The sequence below is a fragment of the Bombina bombina genome, chromosome 8 (assembly GCF_027579735.1).
Source record: "Bombina bombina isolate aBomBom1 chromosome 8, aBomBom1.pri, whole genome shotgun sequence".
Classification (NCBI taxonomy): domain Eukaryota; kingdom Metazoa; phylum Chordata; class Amphibia; order Anura; family Bombinatoridae; genus Bombina; species Bombina bombina.
Genome location: NC_069506.1, coordinates 264,407,863 through 264,434,554, shown reverse-complemented (window position 1 = coordinate 264,434,554; position 26,692 = coordinate 264,407,863). Strand labels below are relative to the sequence as shown.

Sequence of the window (26,692 nt, the reverse complement as noted above, 5' to 3'; positions counted from 1 at the left end):
ATTCTTAACAAATTAGCGCGTCCTATTCTTACATTAAAATATCCCTTTAAAGTATATGGAACAAAACAATTCTGAAATTTAAATTAAAAATAAAGTGGATTTTTAATTAAAAATGAGCGGCGTGTGGCATTCATGTTTATGTATATCTTACAGTCATCCTTGTTAAAGAAGCAGTAAATACAGCAGATTTGCACAATAAACAAATACATGATAACAAGACAATGCAATAGCACTTAGGGGACGATTTTGAAAAGCCCTGAATTAACAAACCTTCAGGCTAGCCGAAAACAGGAGTTAAAGGGACACTAAACACAATTTTTTTATTTCATGATTCAGGCAGAGCTTGCAATTTTAAGCAACTTTCTAACTTACGCCTATTATCAATTTTTATTCGTTCTCTTGTTATCTTTATTTGAAAAAGAAGGCATCTAAGCTAAGGAGCCAGACAAATTCTGTTTTACTACCCTGGACAGCACTTGTTTATTGGTGCTGTCCAATCAGCAAGGTCAACCCAGGTTGTTCTTAAAAAATGGGCCTGCATCTAAACTTACATTCTTGCTTTTCAAATAAAGATAGAAATAGAATGAAGAAATTTTGATAATAGGAGTAAATTAGAAATTTGCTTAAAGGGACACTCAATCAAAATTAAACTGTCATGATTCAGAAAGAATGTGCCATTTTAAACAACTTTCCAATTTACTTCCATTAACTAAATGTGCACAGTCTTTTTATATTTAAACGTTTTTGAGTCACCAGCTCCTACTGAGCATGTGCAAGACTAAGTGTGTATGCATTTGTGAATGGCTGATGGCTGTCACATGGTACGTGTATGCATTTGTGATTGGCTGATGGCTGTCACATGGTACAGGGGGGAGTGGAAAAAGACATAACTTTTAAAATTGTCAGAAAAATATCTACTACTACTACTAGTTCAGACTAAGTGCTATTGCTTTGTCTTGTTAGCTTGCATTTGTTGATTATGCAAATCTATTGTGTTGACTGGTGCACGCTCTATCTGAATCATGAAAGATAAAATTTGGGTTCAGTATCCCTTTAAGAAGCAGCAGTCTTAAGACCACTGCTCCTTAACTCGTCCGCTGCCTCTGAGGTGAATCTGCAGGGACGGCATTGCACAAGCAGTTGACCAGAACTGCTTGTGCAATGATAAATGCCAACAGCGTATGCTGCCAGCATTTATCAATGTCTGGCGGACATGATTGCTACAGAGGATCATGTCCGCCAGACATTTGATAAATCGGCCCCTTAGACTGAACTTCAAATGAGTAGTAGATTTTTTTTTCAGACTTATTTCAAAGTTATGTCTATTTCCACTCCTCCTGTATAATGTGACAGCCAATAGCCAATCACAAATGCATATATACGTGTGTTCTGTTCATTCTTGCACTTGCTCAGTAGGTGCTGCGGCCTCAAAAAGTGTAAATATAAAAAGACTGTGCACATTTTGTTAATAGAAGTAAATTGGAAAGTTGTTTAAAATCACACGCTCTATCTGAATCATGAACGTTTAATTTTGACGAGTGTCCCTTTAAAGGGACATTGAACAGTAAATAAACTCTAGATAAAATGATGCATTCAAATCAAAGATTAGCCTGAATTATTATGTGCAGATGTATTTTTCAAAAGCTATATTTTTTAAAATATATAAGAAATAAGTGTAACGTTTCTCTAAAGTACTTATTATTTCTATAAAATTATTGGTTTAGCTTTGTTGAAACCTAGGTTTCCCCTTATCTAACTTTTCTGATCAGGTCAATAAAGGACAGATAAACTGTGCAAGTGTCTGTGTCGAATAAACTAATGTTTAAGTAATTTTATTTATTTATTAGGGTTTTAAGTCCCTTTAAGGTTGCTATCTTCCACACAACCATTGTTTGCACACTTAAATCTGTCCCAAATTGCAATCAGCAAACAATAGGATAACTAGGTTTCAATATGGTGGCTTCCACTACTTCTTAGAAACTCAAGGGGAATGGAGTTAAATTACAGGAAAAGGAGACAAAATAAATAATCAGATTGTATTGTTAAGTGATTTTACTACTTACAACACATAATAAAATGGACAGTAAACTCCTTCTGTTGCTGTAGAATAAAATATCAACCAAATCTAAACATTTTTAAAACAAATTAACATCCTTTTTACTGCAATTATTTTTCAATAGCCAAACTCCACCCACCATTTGCCTTATTTGTAGGAGCCAATATGGGCCTTAGTCTGCAGACATCAAGGCTAGTCACGATCATAATGTTATTATAAAGTGCATTGTTTTGTAGTTGTTATCTGATAATTAGAAAATAGTTAATTTTCAGAGCTACATAGCATGAAAAGGGGACAAAATAAATATTGAAAGTATATTGCACGTAACTAAACATTTTATATATAAAAAAAATCACAAGGACTTTAGTGTCCCTTTAAGAATTTTATATTACAATCTCTTTAAGTCTGGTGCAAATTATGGAGGGAAGATGGATTTGCTACTGTTCAAATACTTAAAGGGAAAGTCAAGTCCAGAAAAACCTTTAATGATTCAAATAGGGCATGTAATTTTAAACAACTTTCCAATTTACTTTTATCACCAATTTTGCTTTGTTTTCTTGGTATTTTTAGTTGAAAGCTAAACCTAGGAGGTTCATATGCTAATTTCTTAGACCTTGAAGGCTGCCTCTAAAATAATTTTGACAGTTTTTCACCACTAGAGGGCGTTAGTTCATGTGTTTCATATAGATAACATTGAGCTCATGCATGTGAATTTACCGAGAAGTGAGCACTGATTGGATAAACTGCATATCTGTCAAAAACACTGAAATAAGGAGGCAGTCTGCAGAGGCTTAGATACAAGATCATTAAAGCGGTAAAAAGTGTTGGGTTTTTTACCTCTACCAACCTAACAACCTAACTAACCTAACTGTGTTGGTTAGGCAAAACTGGGAAATGGGTAATTAAGGGATTACCTGTCTGTTAAAACAACAAAAATTCTGGTGTTGACTGTCCCTTTAATTTTTTCAAATTGACCCCTTGTTTTTACCTTTGTCGACCACTGTCACTTGGATGTATTTGGTGACGTTTGTGTTGTACAGATGGCTTTCAAACATGAGAGTGCGGTTGACTCTACACATATACTCTCCGCGGTGACTGTAGGTGACATTTGTGATGAAGATAGACATGTCCTGCAAGTCGACTGTATGTTTACTTCCATTCCATACCAGCTTATCCATGAAACGCTCATCAATGACCAAGCCACTCATGTCTTGATAAATGTATATCTGTAAAATAAAGGGAATACAGCTCAATAAGGAAATATATCCATGCAAGAAATATGTCCTATCAAATATGTATTAACCAGTCCCCAAATAGAGTCTCCGACGAGTAAACAGAGGAACAAGAGGTGTCCTGTTAGCGTTCAAAACAGAAGTCATAGGACTCTTTGTATGTCTTGGAGTCACATTTGACTCAAATCTGTCCTTCATTTCCCACATCCAATTGCTTTCTTCATCCTGCCGCAACCACCTACTCGATATCCCCAAAATGTGTCCGTTTCTGAGTGCTGAAACTACTAAACAGCTAATCCACTCCCTGGTAACTTCCCGACTTGACTACTGTAACAACCTACTAACTGGCCTTCCTCTCTCCCGCCTCTTCCCCTTCAATCCATCCTAAATGCATCTGCTAGGCTAATCGACCTCTCTCGATGCTCCGTTTCTGCTGCACCTCTCTGTGAGTCCCTTCACTAGTTCTCCATTCACAGCAGAGTTAAGCTACATACCTGTCCTCATTTATCAACAAATATAGTCCAGCCATGCCCTAAGATCTGACAATGACCTGCTCCTTGCATCTTCTACCATCATCTCCTCCCATGCTAGACTACAGGACTTCTCTCGTGCGGCACCAACCCTCTGGAACGCACTTCCTAGAGCTGTCAGACTTTCCCCTAACGTTCCCTAAAGACCTTTTTATTCAGGGAAGCTTATCACCCGACTCATTAACAAATGAACTTCACTTAACTAACAGTTGCCCTCATCTATCTCCTCACTAATATCCTTCTCACCTTTGCACTCCCCACCTCCTGTTTCCCATCCTCCTACCCATCTAGATTGTAAGTTCCCATGGGAATAGGGCCCTCAATTCCCTCTGTATTTGTCTGTAAAATTTTGTCTTTTATTGTATTGTTTCTCCATTGTACTTTTATCCTTGTACCCATGGGCAGTGCTGCAGAATCTGTTGGCGCTTTATAAATAAATAATAATAATAATATGCATGTTGTTGTAATGTGATATTGTTAGTGGGCTATTTATGATGTATATCAGTAGAAATGCGTTTGTGTGTCATTTTGTGACTGTGTAAAAACTAGTAGCAGTATGTGTGTGAAAAATTGATAATAGAAATAAATTAGAAAGTTATTTAAAGGGACACTAAACCCAACTTTTTTCTTTCATGATTCAGATAGAGCATGCAATTTTAAGCAACTTTCTAATTTACTCCTATTATAACTTTTTATTCGTTCTCCTGGTATCTTTATTTTAAAAAGCATGAATGTAAGTTTGGAAGCCAGCCCATTTTTTGTTCAGAACCCTGGGTAGCGCTTGATGATTGGTGGCTACATTTACTCACCAATCAGCAAGTGCTACACAGGTGCTGAACCAAAAATGGTCCAGCTCCTAAGCTTACATTTCTGCTTTTCAAATAAAGATACCAATAGAACAAAGAAAAAATTATAATAGGAGTAAATTTAAAAAGTTGCCTAAAATTGCATGCTCTATCTGATTCATTAAAGAAAAAATGAAGGTTTTATATCCTATATATATAAAGGTTGATCTAGACTTGTAAATGTTAAACATAGAAAAATAAGTTCTGGAGGCTAACCAAGTCTGTCTGCCCATATTTCCCTCTAAAGTGTACTTTAATTCTTCTTATATCTTTTTGCTGAATTTCTTCACCACCTTTACTAAAAAGTATATTACATGAACCAACCACTCTCTGTGTAAAAAAGTGCTTACACAAATTACTGACCTCAAACTTCATGACCCTTTATTCTGTTGTTGATATTTATGTGATATATGCTTAAAGATTAAATACCATACAGGGGCATGAAAACACCATTTGTATGATTCACATAGAGCATAAAATTACAAAAAAGTTTCAAGTTATTTCTTTTATCATATATTCTCATGGTATTCTTGTTTGGAGCACTTTATGGCAGCAGTTTTGCAAGAATAATTGTGTGCACTATAGGGCAGCACTGTTTGAACAATGTATAACACTGTAAAGTATTCCTGCAGAAGTGCTGCCTATAGTGTCCAGATACGTACATGCTCCTGAGCCTACCCACCTGCGTTTTAACAAAGGATACAAAAAATACAAATAAAAATGTATAAGTATTTTTTTTCTTTTTCAAATTGTACACTCTAACTGAATTATGGGTTTAATGTCTCTGACATACCTGAAGGTTTCTATCTTCTCTCCTCCAAGCTATACTTAAAAAAGTCATGGTGTCTGCTTATAAATGTTATTTTACACACAATATTCTCATTACTTATTATAAAAGGCATGTTCTAAACTGCAGAAAGAAATGTCATTTCAAAATAAATGTAAACAGCATATAAAAGCACAAAAGGGAAATGCTCTTATATGTTATTGTATTGTTGATTGTATATAACTATGTATTTAACTTCTGTAAAGGGGTTAAACACAAAAGATAAAATCAGCGCCAAAGCATCAATGTACTACTGGGAGCTAGCTGAACACATCTTGTGAGCAAATGACAAGAGGCATGTGTGTGTGAGCAAATGACAAGAGGCATGTGTGCGCAGACAGCAATAACCAGATAGCTCCCAGTATTAATTGAATATACTAGGGAATGCTTTTCAACAAAGGATAAGATAAAGTAAATTCGTTAAGAGAAGTAAATTAAAAAGTCTTATAAAATTGCACGCTCTATGTGATTTATAAAAGTTTCATTTTGATTTTCATGTCCCTGTAACAACCTTTTTTTATGGAGAAAAAAAGTTTTAACATGTTTAAATGTTACTCTTTAACGTTTCTTTGAGATGTGGCACAAAACAATAACAGTCAATCAATCATATTGTATAGAAAAGGTGCTTTATACAACACATTTAAGGCTTGATTACGAGTCGCTCCTGCGCTAACTCTGATTGGACTTTGGCTTTTTACACACGTCGTGTACCGCATATTACAAGTTAAAAAGTACAAAGTTTGCGCACAAGCGCTAACCCGACCTGTGCAAAAAGCCAAAGTCCAAATATTGTGACTGGGTTAATGTATTCTCCCATAGAATTCAATGGAGCAAGAAAAGTGGAAAAAATTAACACCCTTACGTGCAAACCCGATCGTGTTTCCTTAAAGGGACAGCATACTATAAGATTGTTTTTCCCTGAATGTGTTTCCAATCACTTTTTTTTTACCAGCTGCAGAGTATAAAATGTATGAGATTTGTTTTTTAAGGCTTATTTGTGTATATGAATTAGCTGATTTTGTGTTTTGAAGTCACAGCCTAATAAAATGGGTTGAGCTTGTAGGTATAATCAGATCTCATTACTTTATCACATTGTGTACATATACATGCTTCTTTATCTTATATCTGTCCATAAACCAATCACCAATACTTGGAGAGAACAATGTAAAAAACATAAATTATGCTTACCTGATAATTTCCTTTCCATCTGTATGAGGAGAGTCCACGGCTTCATTCCTTACTTGTGGGAAATACAGAACCTGGCCACCAGGAGGAGGCAAAGGCTTAAATATCCCCCCCTCCACTCTCCTCATCCCCCAGTCATTCTGCCGAGGGAACAAGGAACAGTAGGAGAAATATCAGGGTATAAATGGTGCCAAAAGAACAAAATAATTTTAGTCCGCCCAACGGAGAAAAACGGGCGGGAGCCGTGGACTCTCCTCATACAGATGGAAAGGAAATTATCAGGTAAGCATAATTTATGTTTTCCATCTTGATATGAGGAGAGTCCACGGCTTCATTCCTTACTTCTGGGAAACATATACCCAAGCTCTAGAGGACACTGAATGAACGGGAGGGTAAAAAGATAGGCGGACCCTATTTTAAAGGGCACCACAGCCTGCAAAACCTTGCTCCCAAAATCAGCTTCAGCCGAAGCCAAAAACGTAAATTATGAAAAATGTAAAAGAAAATATATGTAAGGAAGACCAGGCAGAATCCCTACAATTCTGATCGCTAAATGCCTGATTCTCAAACCCCAAGAGGGAGACACAGCTCTAGATGAATGAGCCTTAAGCCTCTGAGGAAGCTTGCGTCCTGCTGAATCTGTAAGCTAAGTGAACAAGCTCCTCCACCAATGACAAACAAGAAGTTTGACAAAAAAGTCCCTAGTAGCCTGAAGATAGAACTTCAAGGCCCAAACCACATCCAAGATGAAAGAACCTCTCCTTCGAAGGAGGAGGAGTAGGGCACACAGAAGGAACCACATTCTCATGATAGATGTTGTGATATGAGACAACCATAGGAAAAAAACTAATATAGAGAACAGTCCTAACCAAGTGAAAACTAGGAAAGGATCCCGACCCTGTAAGACAGCCAACTCAGAAACTCTGTGCGCTGAATCCATAACCAATATATAAAAAAAGAAAATCTTTCAAATAGAAAGATTCAACTACATGCATAAGCCCAAATGGAGCCATCTGCACAACTCTTAGAACAAGAAGTAAACCCCAGAAAGGAGTACTGAAACAAAACACAGGCCTGAACTAATCAAAACCTGAACAAAACTGACCTCTGGAACTTGTGAGCCTCTCAAGCAGAAAAATAGTTAGGGCTGAACTATCCCCTAAGGCAGCTACAGAGAGCTTGTTCCCCAGAACTTCCTGGAGAAAGAAAGGATATGCCAGGAGAGTCCCCACTCTACATACCATAAGAAGTAGGACTCTTATGATAGAAGCGACTATACCCCGGCCTATGAACTAAGCTGCCTAAATTCCGGAAGCAGGATACCTGAAACCCCAGATCCCAAGAAGGATCAGAACTAGGTTTACTTAAAATTAAGATTCCTAAGAACCGAAGGAAGGGATAACCTTACATTATCTAGCGAGAAAAGAACTGATAAGCTTTGCATCGATATCATAGAACCCAAGTGGGACGGGGAAACCCCTCCCCCTATTAGGGTATGCCCAACAGCGGATAAACTATCTCACAGAGAGAAAAAATACCGGGACAAAGACTCCAAAGGTCCCTAGTCTTCTCTGACCAGACAATTGTCCAGAAAGGAAAAACTATTTCCGTTCTCTAGGACCCCCTAGATCCATATGTTCCAGTATCAAGCACCCATCCAAGGTAAACCTAAACAGGTCCAGCCTGTTAACTAGGATAGATGGACCTTCTGTACCCAAACCTGAATCTAGAAGAAAATAAAATATTTTTCCCTAAGTAGAATGAAGGAAAACAGACCTAACTAGTATCCACAACAGGTCTTGCCTGTCATTTATGATACAACCAGTGTTCTCTCTAAGGCCAGTTTTGTGTGCAGCCCAGCAGTGAAACAGTTAACAAGAGAACCATACCTTGCCACCTGCATTGTGCAGTGTTTGCTAATTGCAGGGTGTGGTTACCTAATTAACTGTTTCACTGCTGGGCCGCACACAAAACTGGCCTTAGAGGGAACACTGGATACAACGTATCTTCCAGAACACTCCCGTGCTAAAAGGAAAACTTCTTAAGTTCTAGCAAAGCTAGAACAACTGAGACATTAAAATAATTAAGCTCTAAGGCTTAAAATGTCCTCTAAATATCAGAGGAACTATGACCCTGAGCAGAAAACTATACGTTTATAAAAAAAAACTCCAATCTCTCGACCATCAAAGTCGATAGGGTCAAAAATCCCATGCAACGAAACATCTTTCTCAGAAGAGTTTCTAAAAACAATCCAGAGCTCAAAAACAAAAGCTATCCGGTACGAACCGTAGGAAAAAGGCTGAAAAAGGAGAGTGAAAGCCAACACAGACCCTGCCTGTTATATGACACAATCCCCATAAAGCCTGGAACTGGGATTATAAATAAACGATAAAACAAAAGGAAATCAAGATGACAAGGAATATACCATCCTCCACTCGTCTAGTCATGATTGTTATCCGATTTAGAGAACAGATAGTCAACTGACGGAGCAGTCCTGGAAATCTGTAACATTGCCAAAACCTCTCTCAGAAGTAAACGCAGGCGTGTCAATCTAAATCTAAATGCTAAGCCCTCCTCAGATGGGGGACCTGAGTCAGCAGACTCCGACCCAGAAGGTTCTCCCTCTAAAACCTCAGAGGGAACCACATCCCCAGAGAACTGATCGGACACCAAATGGCCTCGGGCAGTAGAGCCTGGACTAACCCTTTGCTTATGTGTAGCAGGAATAGGTAACCTCGCTAAGGCTCAAGAGAAGGCTATGCAAAAGTGCCTAGTAACCTCTGGTGGAAACAAACTCCTTACAGGCGAAGGGGGGTCGGAACTTGGTAAAACTGCGTATGTAGGAACAGAATCAAGGGAACACACCTCACTGGGCAAAGAGTCCTCAGAGGCGGACGGCTCAGTGGTCTCTAACATCTAAACAATTGTTGATGAGAACATTCTATTGCGGAATATGTAACATAATTGAGCGGGCTGGATTACCCGGGCCTCCTCACAATATACACAGGTATCAAAATCTGTATCGGAGGGATCCCCCTCTAAAATTCCAGAATCCTCCATAACTTGTCTATAGAAAGGAAAAAAAACTGGCACCTTACACCCCCAATGGCAGGGGCACTCATCACCTCCTATGACCAAGACAGATAGAGAAAAAGAGTACTACCCCTCCATAAGGAACTACTCCAAAATCTTTTGACTCTCTGCCAACCTCCTGTGATGAAAGGCAAACAATGACTGGGGGATGAGGGGAGTGGGGGAGGTATTGAGCCTTTGGCTGGGGTGTCTTTGCCTCCTCCTGGTGGCCAGGTTCTTAATTCCCACAAGTAAGGAATGAAGCCATGGACTCTCCTCATATTAAGATGGAAATTAACTTTTTATTACCTTATCTCTTCTATAACCCACTGGGAGTGTAATTTCTTCGACTGGCTGTGTTAACACAGCTTGGCCTCAAAGCCAAAAACTTTTAGAATAGGTGGGGATACCACAGGCTAAATAAACTAATTCAAATGCCAATATAAGGTTAATGGAAATACTTGTGAACAATTGAATACACTCCAGCAGGTAAAGTGGAACATTGGGAACAAATTAAAGGGGAGAATTTTTTTGAGTAAACCTTTAAGTGCGTTAAACCGACATGAAATATTAATATTTCACATTCCAATGTTCTTCACATACCAGGGTATGTTCTATTTATTCATAAATACTGGATTGGGCCACCGGGATACTGGGAAAAATCCGGATGGGCTGGGCCATCAGGCCAGGGGTGGGTCAGGCCATCAGGCCAGGGGTGGGCCGGGCCGGTAGCTGCAGCATGTGGAGAGCAGAAGAGCAGGTAAGGGAGCGTAGCGGCCGCCCTGCTTTTTGAGCAGACACTCAGAGAGTAGCAGACTGAAGTCAAGCAGCTGCTCAGTGGCAGCGCTCAGCTGGCATAGGATGCGGCAGTGCCGCCGCTGCAGCTGCTCCCGCTTCAATGGCAATGATTGGCACATCACAGTCATTCACAAATTTGCATGATGCTAATTTGTGAGTGACTGTGATGTGCCAATCATTGAAAACTGCATCACTCCTGTTGCCTGAATACTCACTATGGGCGGGGGCGAACAATTACATCACGTGACCAAACACACAGTCACACACGCAACGAGGTAAGGGCTCCAGGAGGGAGCCGAGTTGAAGGCCACTGGCCACGTGGGACGGAAAGGTAGTCAGTGTTGTCACCTGTCATAGGGATCAGAACAAAAGAAAACTAACATACGGAATACTTCATACTTGAAAAGAAAGGTAGATTTAAAAATACTGTATTACTGAATGTTGCCTAGACTTATAATAAGCCCAATAAACTTGTTTATATGTATTACTGTGCATACATAGGCTTAGGCTATAATGCAGATACCCCAGACAAGGATAATACTGATTTTAGGGGAAAGCAAGAAGGGGCACAGACCAGTGGTAGCATGTATGTATTAATAATGGTAATAAAAACAATATAGTAATGCAATGCCACATATAAATCAACAGTTACAAATATACATCACCCTATAGTCTGCCCTATTATCCCCCTAAATCATTCATCAGTATTAGTGGTGTTTGTTTTGTCCTTTGTGAACTTGTCACATTATCTGCTTATGTGCTTCTGGCTTTTCAAGTTTCTTTTTAACTCCTTAATATATAATATATCTGACCTTATGCCAAGGGGTTACCAAACCCAGATATAAAAATGTAGCTATGCTTTTCATGTTTTACACTGAATACAAATTTTTGTACTCCTTGGGGTGTTGATGAAATAGTTGCCTGTATATATAAATATTTAACAACTTTTTGTAGAAAATGTGTCACTAAAGGACTTTTATGTATTTAATACATTTTTCTAAATTTATTTGGTATTTAAATACATACCTATTATTCTCAAACCTTATAATATAGGCGAAGGTACAGCGGTATAATTATATTAGTAAGACTGTATTCTTTTGTCTTTTTCTTTAGTTGTTACTAATATATATTTATATATATATATATATACTGTATATATACACACACACACATATATATATATATATATATATATATACTGTATATATACACACATATATATATATATATATATATATATATATATATATATATATATACTGTATATATACACACACATATATATATATATATATACATATATATATATATGCTGTATATATATATACTGTATATATATACACACACACACACACACATATATATATACTGTATATATACACACATATATATATATATACTGTATATATATATACTGTATATATACACACACACACATATATATATATATATATATATATATATATATATATATATATATATATATATATATACTGTATATATACACACACACAGAAATATATATATATATATTCTGTATATATACACAAACACATAAATATATATGTATATATATATATATATATATACTGTATATATAAGCACACACACACATAAATATATATATACTGTATATATACACACACATACAGTACTGTATATATATATATATATATATATATATATATATATATATATATATATAAAACACACACTATAATTTCTTAGCCTCAAATTCTAATTATTTACACCATACTTCTGGTTACTTAAAGGGATAGTAAACAGTACTCCTTTAGTAAAAATAAATATGTTCACTGCAGAATAGCTACTATTACATAACTTAAAGGGACACGAAACCCAAAATCTTTATTTCTTGATGTTGCTAGAACATTACATTTTAAACAACTTTACAGTTTATTTTTATTATAAAACTTGCTTCTTTCTCTTGGTATCATTTGTTATATTATACACAAAAAAAAACATGGGCTAGTTTCTATTAAGGTGGTAAACTGTGGAAACTGGTGGTAACTTAAAAAATCTCTATAGACGTTAATGGAGATAAATCATTATATCACCAGTTTCAACAATTTACCACTTCAGTGAAAAAAAGCCCCATATTGGGAGGAATATCCCAATTACCCACTGCGAAAAATCTGACATTGACATTCTATGGACGCGGCAAAATTTAGGGCTGTTCTACAAATTTTCCAGGGCTGCTTTTCATTCCCAGTCCGGCTCTGCACACACAAAGAAGACAGATACAAGGGGGGTGGAGAGCTAGAGATTTATTTTTGTTAATATTAAATACAAATTTCAAAAGCTAAACTGCACAAAAAAGCTTTGAAGTGACAAAAACTGCCAGAAGACCCACAGCAATACGTTAGAGATTAAAGGAACAGTGACAGTCAGACATTATTTCTTCCATAAATTAATGTTTAAATACCAGATGCTCAGGTCTTGAGTTCGACTAGAAAGTTAGTTGGATGGATAAATAACAGCTAATTAGTGGGAAACGCAAATGTAAGTTTCTCATACCTACCTGGAAAATATTAACGTCAAATAAAGCTTATTTTGAAATACTTTTTCAGGTATTATTAAGAAATCTGATTTATAATTTCTTATTCTGTGATTTAAATGTTTTAAAACAGTTATATTTTGCAATATAAATATGATGCAACAAAAACCCAGGGATTTATTTATTTTTGGTAGGTAAGTCCCTTCCATTATCTTCACCTGCCTCCTCTTTGATAAACACCTACTAATTTCACAAATATACCTTTCAAAACTGTGCAGCAGAACTCAAAACTGTTATATTGCACTCAGAGAAAAATCTATAACACAACCTATAGATTACCGTTAAACACAATGGCCCTTGATGCCCCTGTTTCCGTGCGAGCCTGAAGCCAGTTATGAAGCAGCGGTCTTAAGATCGCTGCTCCTTAACTAGTCCGTCTGCTCTGAGTGGTGGACAGCAATCAACCCGATCCTGTACGATCGGGTTGATTGACACCCCCTGCTAGCAGCTGATTAGCCGCAAATCTGCAGAGGGCGGTATTGCACAAGCAGTTCACCAGAACTGCTTGTGCAATGTTAAATGCCAACATCGTATGCTGTTGGCATTCAGCAATGTCTGTCGCTACAGCGTATCATGTCGGACAGACATTGATAATTCGGCCCCATCCTCTGTAAAATGCTTTATTTTTAAAAAGGGAAAACACATAATTTATATAAAAATGAAATCTTAGTGCATTGCTATAACAGTTTATCTGTACCTGGTAGATCTGCTGGATAACAGAGCTTTATTTGCAAGATCAGTTAAAGGTGAATGTGCCATAGAAAGCACTGCAGCTATCTAAGGAGCTTTTATTATATTTCTAGCTGACATGAGAATAAAGCAGTACTATATAATACTTTCTAACTGTGAGATGAAGTTATTAGTTTTGTTGGTATTTTGTAATTTATACAGCAAGGCATATAAGTTAGAAACTTGTTTTTTTAAATCTGCTCTCCTAAATATACAGCCATAGCTAAAATGCTAAATATGAAATAAACTATTTAATTGTGTACTTTATTGGAAATACTTAGGGTCAGTAAAGTCCAAATTAAACTTTCATGATTCAGATAGGGCATGTAACTTTCCAATTTACTTTTATTATCAAATTTGCTTTGTTCTTTTGGTATTTTTAGTTGAATATGCTAATTTCTAAGCTCTTGAAGGCCGCCTCTTATCTGAATACATTTGACAGTTTTTTACACAGAGGGCGTTAGTTCATGTGTACCTTATAGAAAACATTGTGCTCACTCCCGTGGAATTATTTACGAGTCAGCACTAATTGCCTGAAATGCAAGCCTGTCAAAATATCTGAGATAAGTAGAATGTCTGCAGAGGCTTAGATACACGGTAATCACAGAGGTAAAACAAGGTTCTTCTCACACCACTGCTGACTGAGTATCACGTCATTAGTGTGAGTTATGTTGACTCCATTTTGCACTATGCATTCTATTTGGCTCCTGCGTACGTTTTCTTGTGATTCATGGGTGCAATTATCTGTATTTCTCAGCCGTTGCAGAAATGTTCCCGATTAGTCTTCTACCTGTTGGACATCTGCTTGTCTCTGATCACTTTTTGCCAGCCTTGCAAATTTGCAAGTTGGATTCTGGTTTTGCTACTGTCTTCACTGTTTATGTGGCTTAACCCTTGGTTGTACTGACCTATGTCCTGTTTGTCCTCCTGTTTTGATAACCTCTTAAATCCCTCAGTGTATGAATATCTGCCTGGCTGACTGTCGGTCTTATCCATTCTAGTGAAGAGTAGTGACCTCTTCAACAGAAACTCTCAAGGTACTGAAACTTCCTTCTACTGTATCCATTGTGTGAGTCACTTCCTGAGTCTTGCCCAGGGGTTTCTGGGTGATTCTCACTCACCATTACAGTACCTGGGTCCACTTCCAGACTGGCACAAGTTTCAGTCCTGTATTATAGCCGTTGATTTAGCATCATAACATTGAATTTATCATGCACGTGCAAATACATAATCTTTATAACATAAGTAAAATATGTTGTATCCATCATTATATAAGAACAATCCACTATACAGACACAGAGGCTAGAAAATGAGCATATAAATATATTACTGCATTATTATGATTACATCCTAAATCTCCCAAAGCCAATACGCTTTTTAAGCTTGTGCTAACATATAAATGTAGCCACCTTGCATGGCTTTGTACCATATTTACAATGTTTTTGACCTTTTCTACAAGTTATATAACCTTACACAGATACAACATATCACATCATTAACCTGTATCTTAAAGGGATAGTAAAATTAAACTTTCATGAGTCAGATAGGGCATGTAATTGTAAACAACTTTCTAATTTACTTTAATCATCAAATTTGCTTTGTTCTATTGGTATTCTTAGTTGAAAGCTAAACCTAGGTAGGCTCATATGCTAATTTCTTAGCCCTTGAAGGCCACCTCTTATATGAATGTATTTGACAGGTTTTCACAGCTAGAAGGCATTAGTTAATGGGTGCCATTTAGGTAACATATTTAAGAGTCAGCACTAATTGCCTGAAATGCAAGTCTGACAAAAGATCTGAGATAAGGAGGCAGTCAGCAGAAGCGAAGATACAAGGTAATTACAGAGGTAAAAAGTATCGGCTAGATTACAAGTCTTGCGTTAGGCTTAAAAAGCAGTGTTGACCGGTCCCAACGCTGCATTTTAACGCCTGCTGGTATTACAAGTCTTGAAGGTACAGGTGTACCGCTCACTTTTTTGGCCAGACTTGGAAATACCGCAAATCCACTTACGTCAATTGCGTATCCTATTTTTTCAATGGGACTTGCATAGCGCCGGTATTACGAGTCTGACAAAAAGTGAGCGGTAGACCCTCTCCTGTCAAGACTGGTACCGCATTTTAAAGTCAGTAGTTAAGAGTTTTACACTACAACGCCGTAGCATAAAACTCTTAACTAAAGTGCTAAAAAGTACACTAACACCCATAAACTACCTATTAACCCCTAAACCGAGGCCTCCCCCCCCCCACATCGCAAACAGTAAAATAATTTTTTTAACCCCTAATCTGCCGAACCGGACATCGCCGCCACTATAATAAATATATTAACCCCTAAACCGCCGCACTCCCGCCTCGCAAACAGTTAAATATTATTAACCCCTAACCTGCCGTCCCTAACATCGCCGACACCTACCTACATTTATTAACCCCTAATCTGCCGCCCCCAACACTATACAAAAGTTATTAACCCCTAAATCTAAGTCTAACCCTAACCCCCCCTAACTTAAATATAATTTAAATAAATCTAAATAAAATTACTATCATTAACTAAATAATTCCTATCTAAAACTAAATACTAATAGTTACATTGTATCTAGCTTAGGGTTTATTTTTATTTTACAGGCAAGTTTGTATTTATTTTAACTAGGTAGAATAGTTACTAAATAGTTAGTAACTATTTAATAACTACCTAGCTAAAATAAATACAAAGTTACCTGTAAAATAAAACCTAACCTAAGTTACAATTACGCCTAACACTACACTATAATTAAATTAATTCCTTAAATTAAATACAATTATATAAAATTATCTAAAGTACAAAAAACCCCCTCACTAAATTACAGAAAATAATAAACAAATTACAAGATTTTTAAACTAATTACACATAATCTAATTCCCCTAACAAAATAAAGCCCCCCCAAAATAAAAAAGCCCTACCCTACACTAAATTACAAATAGCCCTTAAAAGGGCCTTTTGCAGGGCATTGCCCCAAAGTAATCAGCTCTCTTACCTGTGAAAAAAAAAAATTCAAATCCCCCCCAATATTAAAACCCACCACCCACACAACCAACCCTACTCTAAAACCCACCCAATACCCCCTTAAAAAAACCTAACACTAACCCCTTGAAGATCACCTTACCGGGAGAAGTCTTCACCCAACCGGGCCGAAGTCCTCAACGAAGCCGCGAGAAGTCTTCATCCAAGCCAGGCGAAGTGGTCCTCCAGACGGGCAGAAGTCTTCATCCAGACGGCATCTTCTATCTTCATCCATCCGGCGCGGAGCAGGTCCATCCTCTTCAATTGACGGTTGAGCAGGTCCATCCTCTTCAATTGACGGTTAACACAGAAGGAAGGTACTTTTAAGTGACGTCATCCAAGATGGCGTCCTTTCAATTCCGATTGGCTGATAGAATTCTATCAGCCAATCGGAATTAAGGTAGAAAAAATCCTATTGGCTGATCCAATCAGCCAATAGAATGCGAGCTCAATCCTATTGGCTGATTGGATCAGCCAATAGGATTGAACTTCAATCCTATTGGCTGATTGCATCAGCCAATAGGATTTTTTCTACCTTAATTCCGATTGGCTGATAGAATTCTATCAGCCAATCGGAATTAAGGTAGAAAAAATCCTATTGGCTGATGCAATCAGCCAATAGGATTGAAGTTCAATCCTATTGGCTGATCCAATCAGCCAATAGGATTGAGCTTGCATTCTATTGGCTGATTGGATCAGCCAATAGGATTTTTTCTACCTTAATTCCGATTGGCTGATAGAATTCTATCAGCCAATCGGAATTGAAGGGACGCCATCTTGGATGACTTCACTTAAAGGTACCTTCATTCTGTGTTAGCCGTCGGATATCTTGAAGATGGACCCGCTCTGCGCCAGATGGATGAAGATAGAAGATGCCGTTTGGATGAAGACTTCTGCCCGTCTGGAGGACCACTTCACCCGGCTTGGATGAAGACTTCTTCCGGCTTCGTTGAGGACTTCGGCCCGGTTGGGTGAAGACTTCTCCCGGTAAGGTGATCTTCAAGGGGTTAGTGTTAGGGTTTTTTAAGGGGGTATTGGGTGGGTTTTAGAGTAGGGTTGGTTGTGTGGGTGGTGGGTTTTAATGTTGGGGGGGATTTGTAAAATTTTTTACAGGTAAGAGAGCTGATTACTTTGGGGCAATGCCCCGCAAAAGGCCCTTTTAAGGGCTATTTGTAATTTAGTGTAGGGTAGGGCTTTTTTTTATTTTGGGGGGGCTTTTTTATTTTGCTAGGGGGATTAGATTAAGTGTAATTATAGTTTAAAAATCTTGTAATTTGTTTATTTTCTGTAATTTAGTGTTTGTTTGTTTTTTGTACTTTAGATAATTTTATTTAATTGTATTTAATTGTATTTAATTTAATTATACAAACTTGCCTGTAAAATAAAAAATAAACCCTAAGCTAGATACAATGTAACTATTAGTTATATTGTAGCTAGTTTAGGGTTTATTTTACAGGTAAGTATTTAGTTTTAAATAGGAATAATTTAGTTAATGATAGTAATTTTATTTAGATTTCTTTTAATTATGTTTAAGTTAGGGGGTGTTAGGTTTAGGGTCAGACTTAGGTATAGGGGTTAATAACTTCAATATAGTGGCGGCGACGTTGGGGGTGGCAGATTAGGGGTTAATAAATGTAGGTAGGTGGTGGCGACATAGGGGGCGGCAGATTAATGTAGGTGGCGGCGGTGTCCGGAGCGGCAGATTAGGGGTTAATAATATAATGTAGGTTGCGGCGATGTCGGGGGCGGCAGATTAGGAGTTAATAAGTGTAAGATTAGGGGTGTTTAGACTCGGGGTTCATGTTAGGGTGTTAGGTGTAGACATAAAATGTATTTCCCCATAGGAATCAATGGGGCTGCGTTAAGGAGCTTTACGCTGCTTTTTGGCAGGTGTTAGACTTTTTTAAGCCGGCTCTCCCACCGTTGATTCCTATGGGGAAATTGTGCACAAGGATGTTACACCAGCTCACCGCTAACATAAGCAGCGCTGGTATTGGAGTGCGGTAAGGAGCAGAATTTTGCTTAACGCTCACTTCTTGTCTGGGTTGTAAAAACCCGTAATACCAGCGCTGTCTGTAAGGGAGCGGTGAGCATAAACTGCTCGTTAGCACCGCACAGCCTGTAACGCAAAACTCGTAATCTAGGTGTATATTTCTATAACAGTGTTGGTTATGCAAAACTGGGGAATGGTAAATAAAGGGATCATCTATCTTTTTAAACAATAACATATTTGGTGTTTACTATCCCTTTAAGCAACTTCTATAATCTAATTTGTTTCATTCTCTTTGTATCCTTTGTTTAAACGCACACCTAGGTAGGCTCAGAAGCAGCAAGGCAATGCTGGGAGCTAGCTGCTGATTAGTGGCTGCCTATTGTGTCATAGGCTTACTTAATGTGTTCAGCTAGCTCCCAGTAGTGTATTGCTGCTCCTTCAACAAAGGATACCAAGAAAATAAAAGAGATTTAATAATATAAGTAATTTTGAAAGTTGTTTAAAAGTGTATGTTCTACCTGAATCATGAAAGAAAAATGTGTGGTTTCAAGTCCCTTTAATAAATGGGCACTCAGGTCGGATCGGGATGATTTCAATCAGCCACTTAAAAGGTGCTGGATAGGTTAAGGAGCAGCGGTTTTATGGAGCCCATGGCCTTTAGTGCCCATGGTTCATAATCACCTAAGGTAAAGCTCGCTCTCCAGTCACAATTTTAGCACAAAGCCAAAGGTGCACTAATAAAATAACTTATATAGATTTGTTCTTCACTCAGTAGAAGATGTTTATATACACACATATCTATATATATCTGTTAGATTGTAAGCGTGAGAGCCTCTCCAACTGTAGCTCACTGTGTACAACGGATTGTGCTCAATGTGCTCCTCTACGTTTGTTTGTTTGTTAATGTAAGTGTAGTAATGTACATTGTATAGTCTCACATAATGTCTCATTCTATTGCAGTGTAACCTTATAATGTAATGTACATTGTATAGTCTCACATAATGTCTCATTCTATTGCAGTGTACCCTTATAATGTAATGTACATTGTATAGTCTCACGTAATGTCTCATTCTATTGCAGTGTAACCTTATAATGTAATGTACATTGTACAGTCTCACGTAATGTCTCATTCTATTGCAGTGTACCCTTATAATGTAATGTACATTGTATAGTCTCACATAATGTCTCATTCTATTGCAGTGTACCCTTATAATGTAATGTACATTGTATAGTCTCACGTAATGTCTCATTCTATTGCAGTGTACCCTTATAATGTAATGTACATTGTATAGTCTCACATAATGTCTCATTCTATTGCAGTGTACCCTTATAATGTAATGTACATTGTATAGTCTCACATAAAGTCTTATTCTATTGCAGTGTACCCTTATAATGTAATGTACATTGTATAGTCTCACGTAATGTCTCACTCTATTGCAGTGTAACCTTATAATGTAATGTACATTGTAAAGTCTCACATAATGTCTCATTCTATTGCAGTGTACCCTTATAATGTAATGTACATTGTATAGTCTCACATAAAGTCTTATTCTATTGCAGTGTACCCTTATAATGTAATGTACATTGTACAGTCTCACGTAATGTCTCATTCTATTGCAGTGTAACCTTATAATGTAATGTACATTGTATAGTCTCACATAATGTCTCATTCTATTGCAGTGTACCCTTATAATGTAATGTACATTGTATAGTCTCACATAAAGTCTTATTCTATTGCAGTGTACCCTTATAATGTAATGTACATTGTATAGTCTCACGTAATGTCTCACTCTATTGCAGTGTAACCTTATAATGTAATGTACATTGTAAAGTCTCACATAATGTCTCATTCTATTGCAGTGTACCCTTATAATGTAATGTATATTGTATAGTCTCACATAATGTCTCATTCTATTGCAGTGTACCCTTATAATGTAATGTACATTGTATAGTCTCACATAATGTCTCACTCTATTGCAGTGTAACCTTATAATGTAATGTACATTGTAAAGTCTCACATAATGTCTCATTCTATTGCAGTGTACCCTTATAATGTAATGTATATTGTATAGTCTCACATAATGTCTCATTCTATTGCAGTGTACCCTTATAATGTAATGTACATTGTATAGTCTCACATAATGTCTCACTCTATTGCAGTGTAACCTTATAATGTAATGTACATTGTAAAGTCTCACATAATGTCTCATTCTATTGCAGTGTACCCTTATAATGTAATGTATATTGTATAGTCTCACATAATGTCTCATTATATTGCAGTGTACCCTTATAATGTAATGTACATTGTAAAGTCTCACATAATGTCTCATTCTATTGCAGTGTACCCTTATAATGTAATGTATATTGTATAGTCTCACATAATGTCTCATTCTATTGCAGTGTACCCTTATAATGTAATGTATATTGTATAGTCTCACATAATGTCTCACTCTATTGCAGTGTACCCTTATGATTGTAATGTACATTGTATAGTCTCACATAATGTCTCATTCTATTGCAGTGTACCCTTATAATGTAATGTACATTGTATAGTCTCACATAATGTCTCACTCTATTGCAGTGTAACCTTATAATGTAATGTACATTGTAAAGTCTCACATAATGTCTCATTCTATTGCAGTGTACCCTTATAATGTAATGTATATTGTATAGTCTCACATAATGTCTCATTCTATTGCAGTGTACCCTTATAATGTAATGTACATTGTATAGTCTCACATAATGTCTCACTCTATTGCAGTGTAACCTTATAATGTAATGTACATTGTAAAGTCTCACATAATGTCTCATTCTATTGCAGTGTACCCTTATAATGTAATGTATATTGTATAGTCTCACATAATGTCTCATTATATTGCAGTGTACCCTTATAATGTAATGTACATTGTAAAGTCTCACATAATGTCTCATTCTATTGCAGTGTACCCTTATAATGTAATGTATATTGTATAGTCTCACATAATGTCTCATTCTATTGCAGTGTACCCTTATAATGTAATGTATATTGTATAGTCTCACATAATGTCTCATTCTATTGCAGTGTACCCTTATAATGTAATGTATATTGTATAGTCTCACATAATGTCTCACTCTATTGCAGTGTACCCTTATGATTGTAATGTACATTGTATAGTCTCACACAATGTCTCATTATATTGCAGTGTACCCTTATAATGTAATGTACATTGTATAGTCTCACATAATGTCTCATTCTATTGCAGTGTAACCTTATAATGTAATGCACATTGTATAGTCTCACATAATGTCTCATTCTATTGCAGTGTACCCTTATGATTGTAATGTACATTGTATAGTCTCACATAATGTCTCATTCTATTGCAGTGTACCCTTATAATGTAATGTACATTGTATAGTCTCACATAATGTCTCATTCTATTGCAGTGTACCCTTATAATGTAATGTACATTGTATAGTCTCACATAAAGTCTCATTCTATTGCAGTGTACCCTTATAATGTAATGTACATTGTATAGTCTCACATAATGTCTCACTCTATTGCAGTGTACCCTTATAATGTAATGTACATTGTATAGTCTCACATAATGTCTCACTCTATTGCAGTGTACCCTTATCATTGTAATGTACATTGTATAGTCTCACATAATGTCGTATTCTATTGCAGTGTACCCTTATATTGTAATGTACATTGTATAGTCTCACATAATGTCTCATTCTATTGCAGTGTACCCTTATAATGTAATGTACATTGTATAGTCTCACATAATGTCTCATTCTATTGCAGTGTACCCTTATGATTGTAATGTACATTGTATAGTCTCACATAATGTCTCATTCTATTGCAGTGTACCCTTATAATGTAATGTACATTGTATAGTCTCACATAATGTCTCATTCTATTGCAGTGTACCCTTATGATTGTAATGTACATTGTATAGTCTCACATAAAGTCTCATTCTATTGCAGTGTACCCTTATGTTTGTAATGTACATTGTATAGTCTCACATAATGTCTCATTCTATTGCAGTGTAACCTTATAATGTAATGTACATTGTATAGTCTCACATAATGTCTCATTCTATTGCAGTGTACCCTTATAATGTAATGTACATTGTATAGTCTCACATAATGTCTTATTCTATTGCAGTGTACCCTTATAATGTAATGTACATTGTACAGTCTCACATAATGTCTTATTCTATTGCAGTGTACCCTTATAATGTAATGTACATTGTATAGTCTCACATAATGTCTTATTCTATTGCAGTGTAACCTTATAATGTAATGTACATTGTATAGTCTCACATAAAGTCTTGTTCTATTGCAGTGTACCCTTATAATGTAATGTACATTGTATAGTCTCACACAATGTCTCGTTCTATTGCAGTGTACCCTTATGATGTAACGTACATTGTATAGTCTCACATAAAGTCTTATTCTATTGCAGTGTACCCTTATAATGTAATGTACATTGTATAGTCTCACATAATGTCTTATTCTATTGCAGTGTACCCTTATAATGTAATGTACATTGTATAGTCTCACATAATGTCTCATTCTATTGCAGTGTACCCTTATGATTGTAATGTACATTGTATAGTCTCACATAAAGTCTCATTCTATTGCAGTGTACCCTTATGTTTGTAATGTACATTGTATAGTCTCACATAATGTCTCATTCTATTGCAGTGTAACCTTATAATGTAATGTACATTGTATAGTCTCACATAATGTCTTATTCTATTGCAGTGTACCCTTATAATGTAATGTACATTGTATAGTCTCACATAATGTCTTATTCTATTGCAGTGTACCCTTATAATGTAATGTACATTGTACAGTCTCACATAATGTCTTATTCTATTGCAGTGTACCCTTATAATGTAATGTACATTGTATAGTCTCACATAATGTCTTATTCTATTGCAGTGTAACCTTATAATGTAATGTACATTGTATAGTCTCACATAAAGTCTTGTTCTATTGCAGTGTACCCTTATAATGTAATGTACATTGTATAGTCTCACACAATGTCTCGTTCTATTGCAGTGTACCCTTATGATGTAACGTACATTGTATAGTCTCACATAAAGTCTTATTCTATTGCAGTGTACCCTTATAATGTAATGTACATTGTATAGTCTCACATAATGTCTTATTCTATTGCAGTGTACCCTTATAATGTAATGTACATTGTATAGTATCACATAATGTCTCATTATATTGCAGTGTACCCTTATCATTGTAATGTACATTGTATAGTCTCACATAATGTCTCAATCTATTGCAGTGTACCCTTATAATGTAATGTACATTGTATAGTCTCACATAATGTCTCATTCTATTGCAGTGTACCCTTATAATGTAATGTACATTGTATAGTCTCACATAATGTCTCATTCTATTGCAGTGTACCCTTATAATGTAATGTACATTGTATAGTCTCACATAATGTCTCATTCTATTGCAGTGTACCCTTATCATTGTAATGTACATTGTATAGTCTCACATAATGTCTCAATCTATTGCAGTGTACCCTTATAATGTAATGTACATTGTATAGTCTCACATAATGTCTCATTCTATTGCAGTGTGCCCTTATAATGTAATGTACATTGTATAGTCTCACATAATGTCTCATTCTATTGCAGTGTACCCTTATAATGTAATGTACATTGTATAGTCTCACATAATGTCTCATTCTATTGCAGTGTACCCTTATAATGTAATGTACATTGTATAGTCTCACATAATGTCTCATTCTATTGCAGTGTACCCTTATAATGTAATGTACATTGTATAGTCTCACATAATGTCTTATTCTATTGCAGTGTACCCTTATAATGTAATGTACATTGTATAGTCTCACATAATGTCTTATTCTATTGCAGTGTACCCTTATAATGTAATGTACATTGTACAGTCTCACATAATGTCTTATTCTATTGCAGTGTACCCTTATAATGTAATGTACATTGTATAGTCTCACATAATGTCTCATTCTATTGCAGTGTACCCTTATGATTGTAATGTACATTGTATAGTCTCACATAATGTCTTATTCTATTGCAGTGTAACCTTATAATGTAATGTACATTGTATAGTCTCACATAAAGTCTTGTTCTATTGCAGTGTACCCTTATAATGTAATGTACATTGTATAGTCTCACACAATGTCTCGTTCTATTGCAGTGTACCCTTATGATGTAACGTACATTGTATAGTCTCACATAAAGTCTTATTCTATTGCAGTGTACCCTTATAATGTAATGTACATTGTATAGTCTCACATAATGTCTTATTCTATTGCAGTGTACCCTTATAATGTAATGTACATTGTATAGTCTCATATAATGTCTCATTATATTGCAGTGTACCCTTATCATTGTAATGTACATTGTATAGTCTCACATAATGTCTCAATCTATTGCAGTGTACCCTTATAATGTAATGTACATTGTATAGTCTCACATAATGTCTCATTCTATTGCAGTGTACCCTTATAATGTAATGTACATTGTATAGTCTCACATAATGTCTCATTCTATTGCAGTGTACCCTTATAATGTAATGTACATTGTATAGTCTCACATAATGTCTCATTCTATTCCAGTGTACCCTTATGATTGTAATGTACATTGTATAGTCTCACATAATGTCTCATTATATTGCAGTGTACCCTTATCATTGTAATGTACATTGTATAGTCTCACATAATGTCTTATTCTATTGCAGTGTAACCTTATAATGTAATGTACATTGTATAGTCTCACATAATGTCTTATTCTATTGCAGTGTACCCTTATAATGTAATGTACATTGTATAGTCTCACATAATGTCTCATTCTATTGCAGTGTACCCTTATAATGTAATGTACATTGTATAGTCTCACATAATGTCTCATTCTATTGCAGTGTACCCTTATAATGTAATGTACATTGTATAGTCTCACATAATGGGGCCCATTTATCAAAGGGCTTGCGGACCTGATCCGACACTGCGGATCAGGTCCGCAAGACCTCGCTAAATGCGGAGAGCAATACGCTCTCCACATTTAACATTGCACCAGCAGCTCACAAGAGCTGCTGGTGCAACGCCGCCCCCTGCTGACTCGCGGCCAATCGGCCGCCAGTAGGGAGCTGTCAATCAACCCGATCGTATTCGATCGGGTTGATTTCCGGCGGTTCCTGTCCGCCTGCTCAGAGCAGGCGGACAGGGTTATGAAGCAGCGGTCTTTAGACCGCTGCTTCATAACTTGTGTTTCTGGCGAGTCTGAAGACTCGCCAGAAACACGGCCCTTCAAGCTCCATACGGAGCTTGATAAATGGGCCTGAAGGTCTCATTCTATTGCAGTGTACCCTTATCATTGTAATGTACATTGTATAGTCTCACATAATGTCTCAATCTATTGCAGTGTACCCTTATAATGTAATGTACATTGTATAGTCTCACATAATGTCTCAATCTATTGCAGTGTACCCTTATAATGTAATGTACATTGTATAGTCTCACATAAATGTCTTATTCTATTGCAGTGTACCCTTATAATGTAATGCACATTGTATAGTCTCACATAATGTCTTATTCTATTGCAGTGTACCCTTATAATGTAATGTACATTGTATAGTCTCACATAATGTCTCATTCTATTGCAGTGTACCCTTATAATGTAATGTACATTGTATAGTCTCACATAATGTCTTATTCTATTGCAGTGTACCCTTATAATGTAATGTACATTGTACAGTCTCACATAATGTCTCATTCTATTGCAGTGTACCCTTATAATGTAATGTACATTGTATAGTCTCACATA

At 36.4% G+C, this 26,692-nt stretch overlaps 1 protein-coding gene across 1 annotated transcript in view; it reads right to left on the bottom strand.

Moving 5' to 3' along the window:
* The window catches only part of SCN1B (sodium voltage-gated channel beta subunit 1), a 188,069-nt gene that overhangs the window by 20,842 nt on the left and 140,535 nt on the right, over nucleotides 1-26,692 (bottom strand). The window contains exon 3 of the mRNA XM_053691282.1: nucleotides 3,045-3,282. Within this exon, the coding sequence (XP_053547257.1) occupies nucleotides 3,045-3,282 (238 nt within the window). The remainder of the gene's footprint in view (nucleotides 1-3,044; nucleotides 3,283-26,692) is intronic.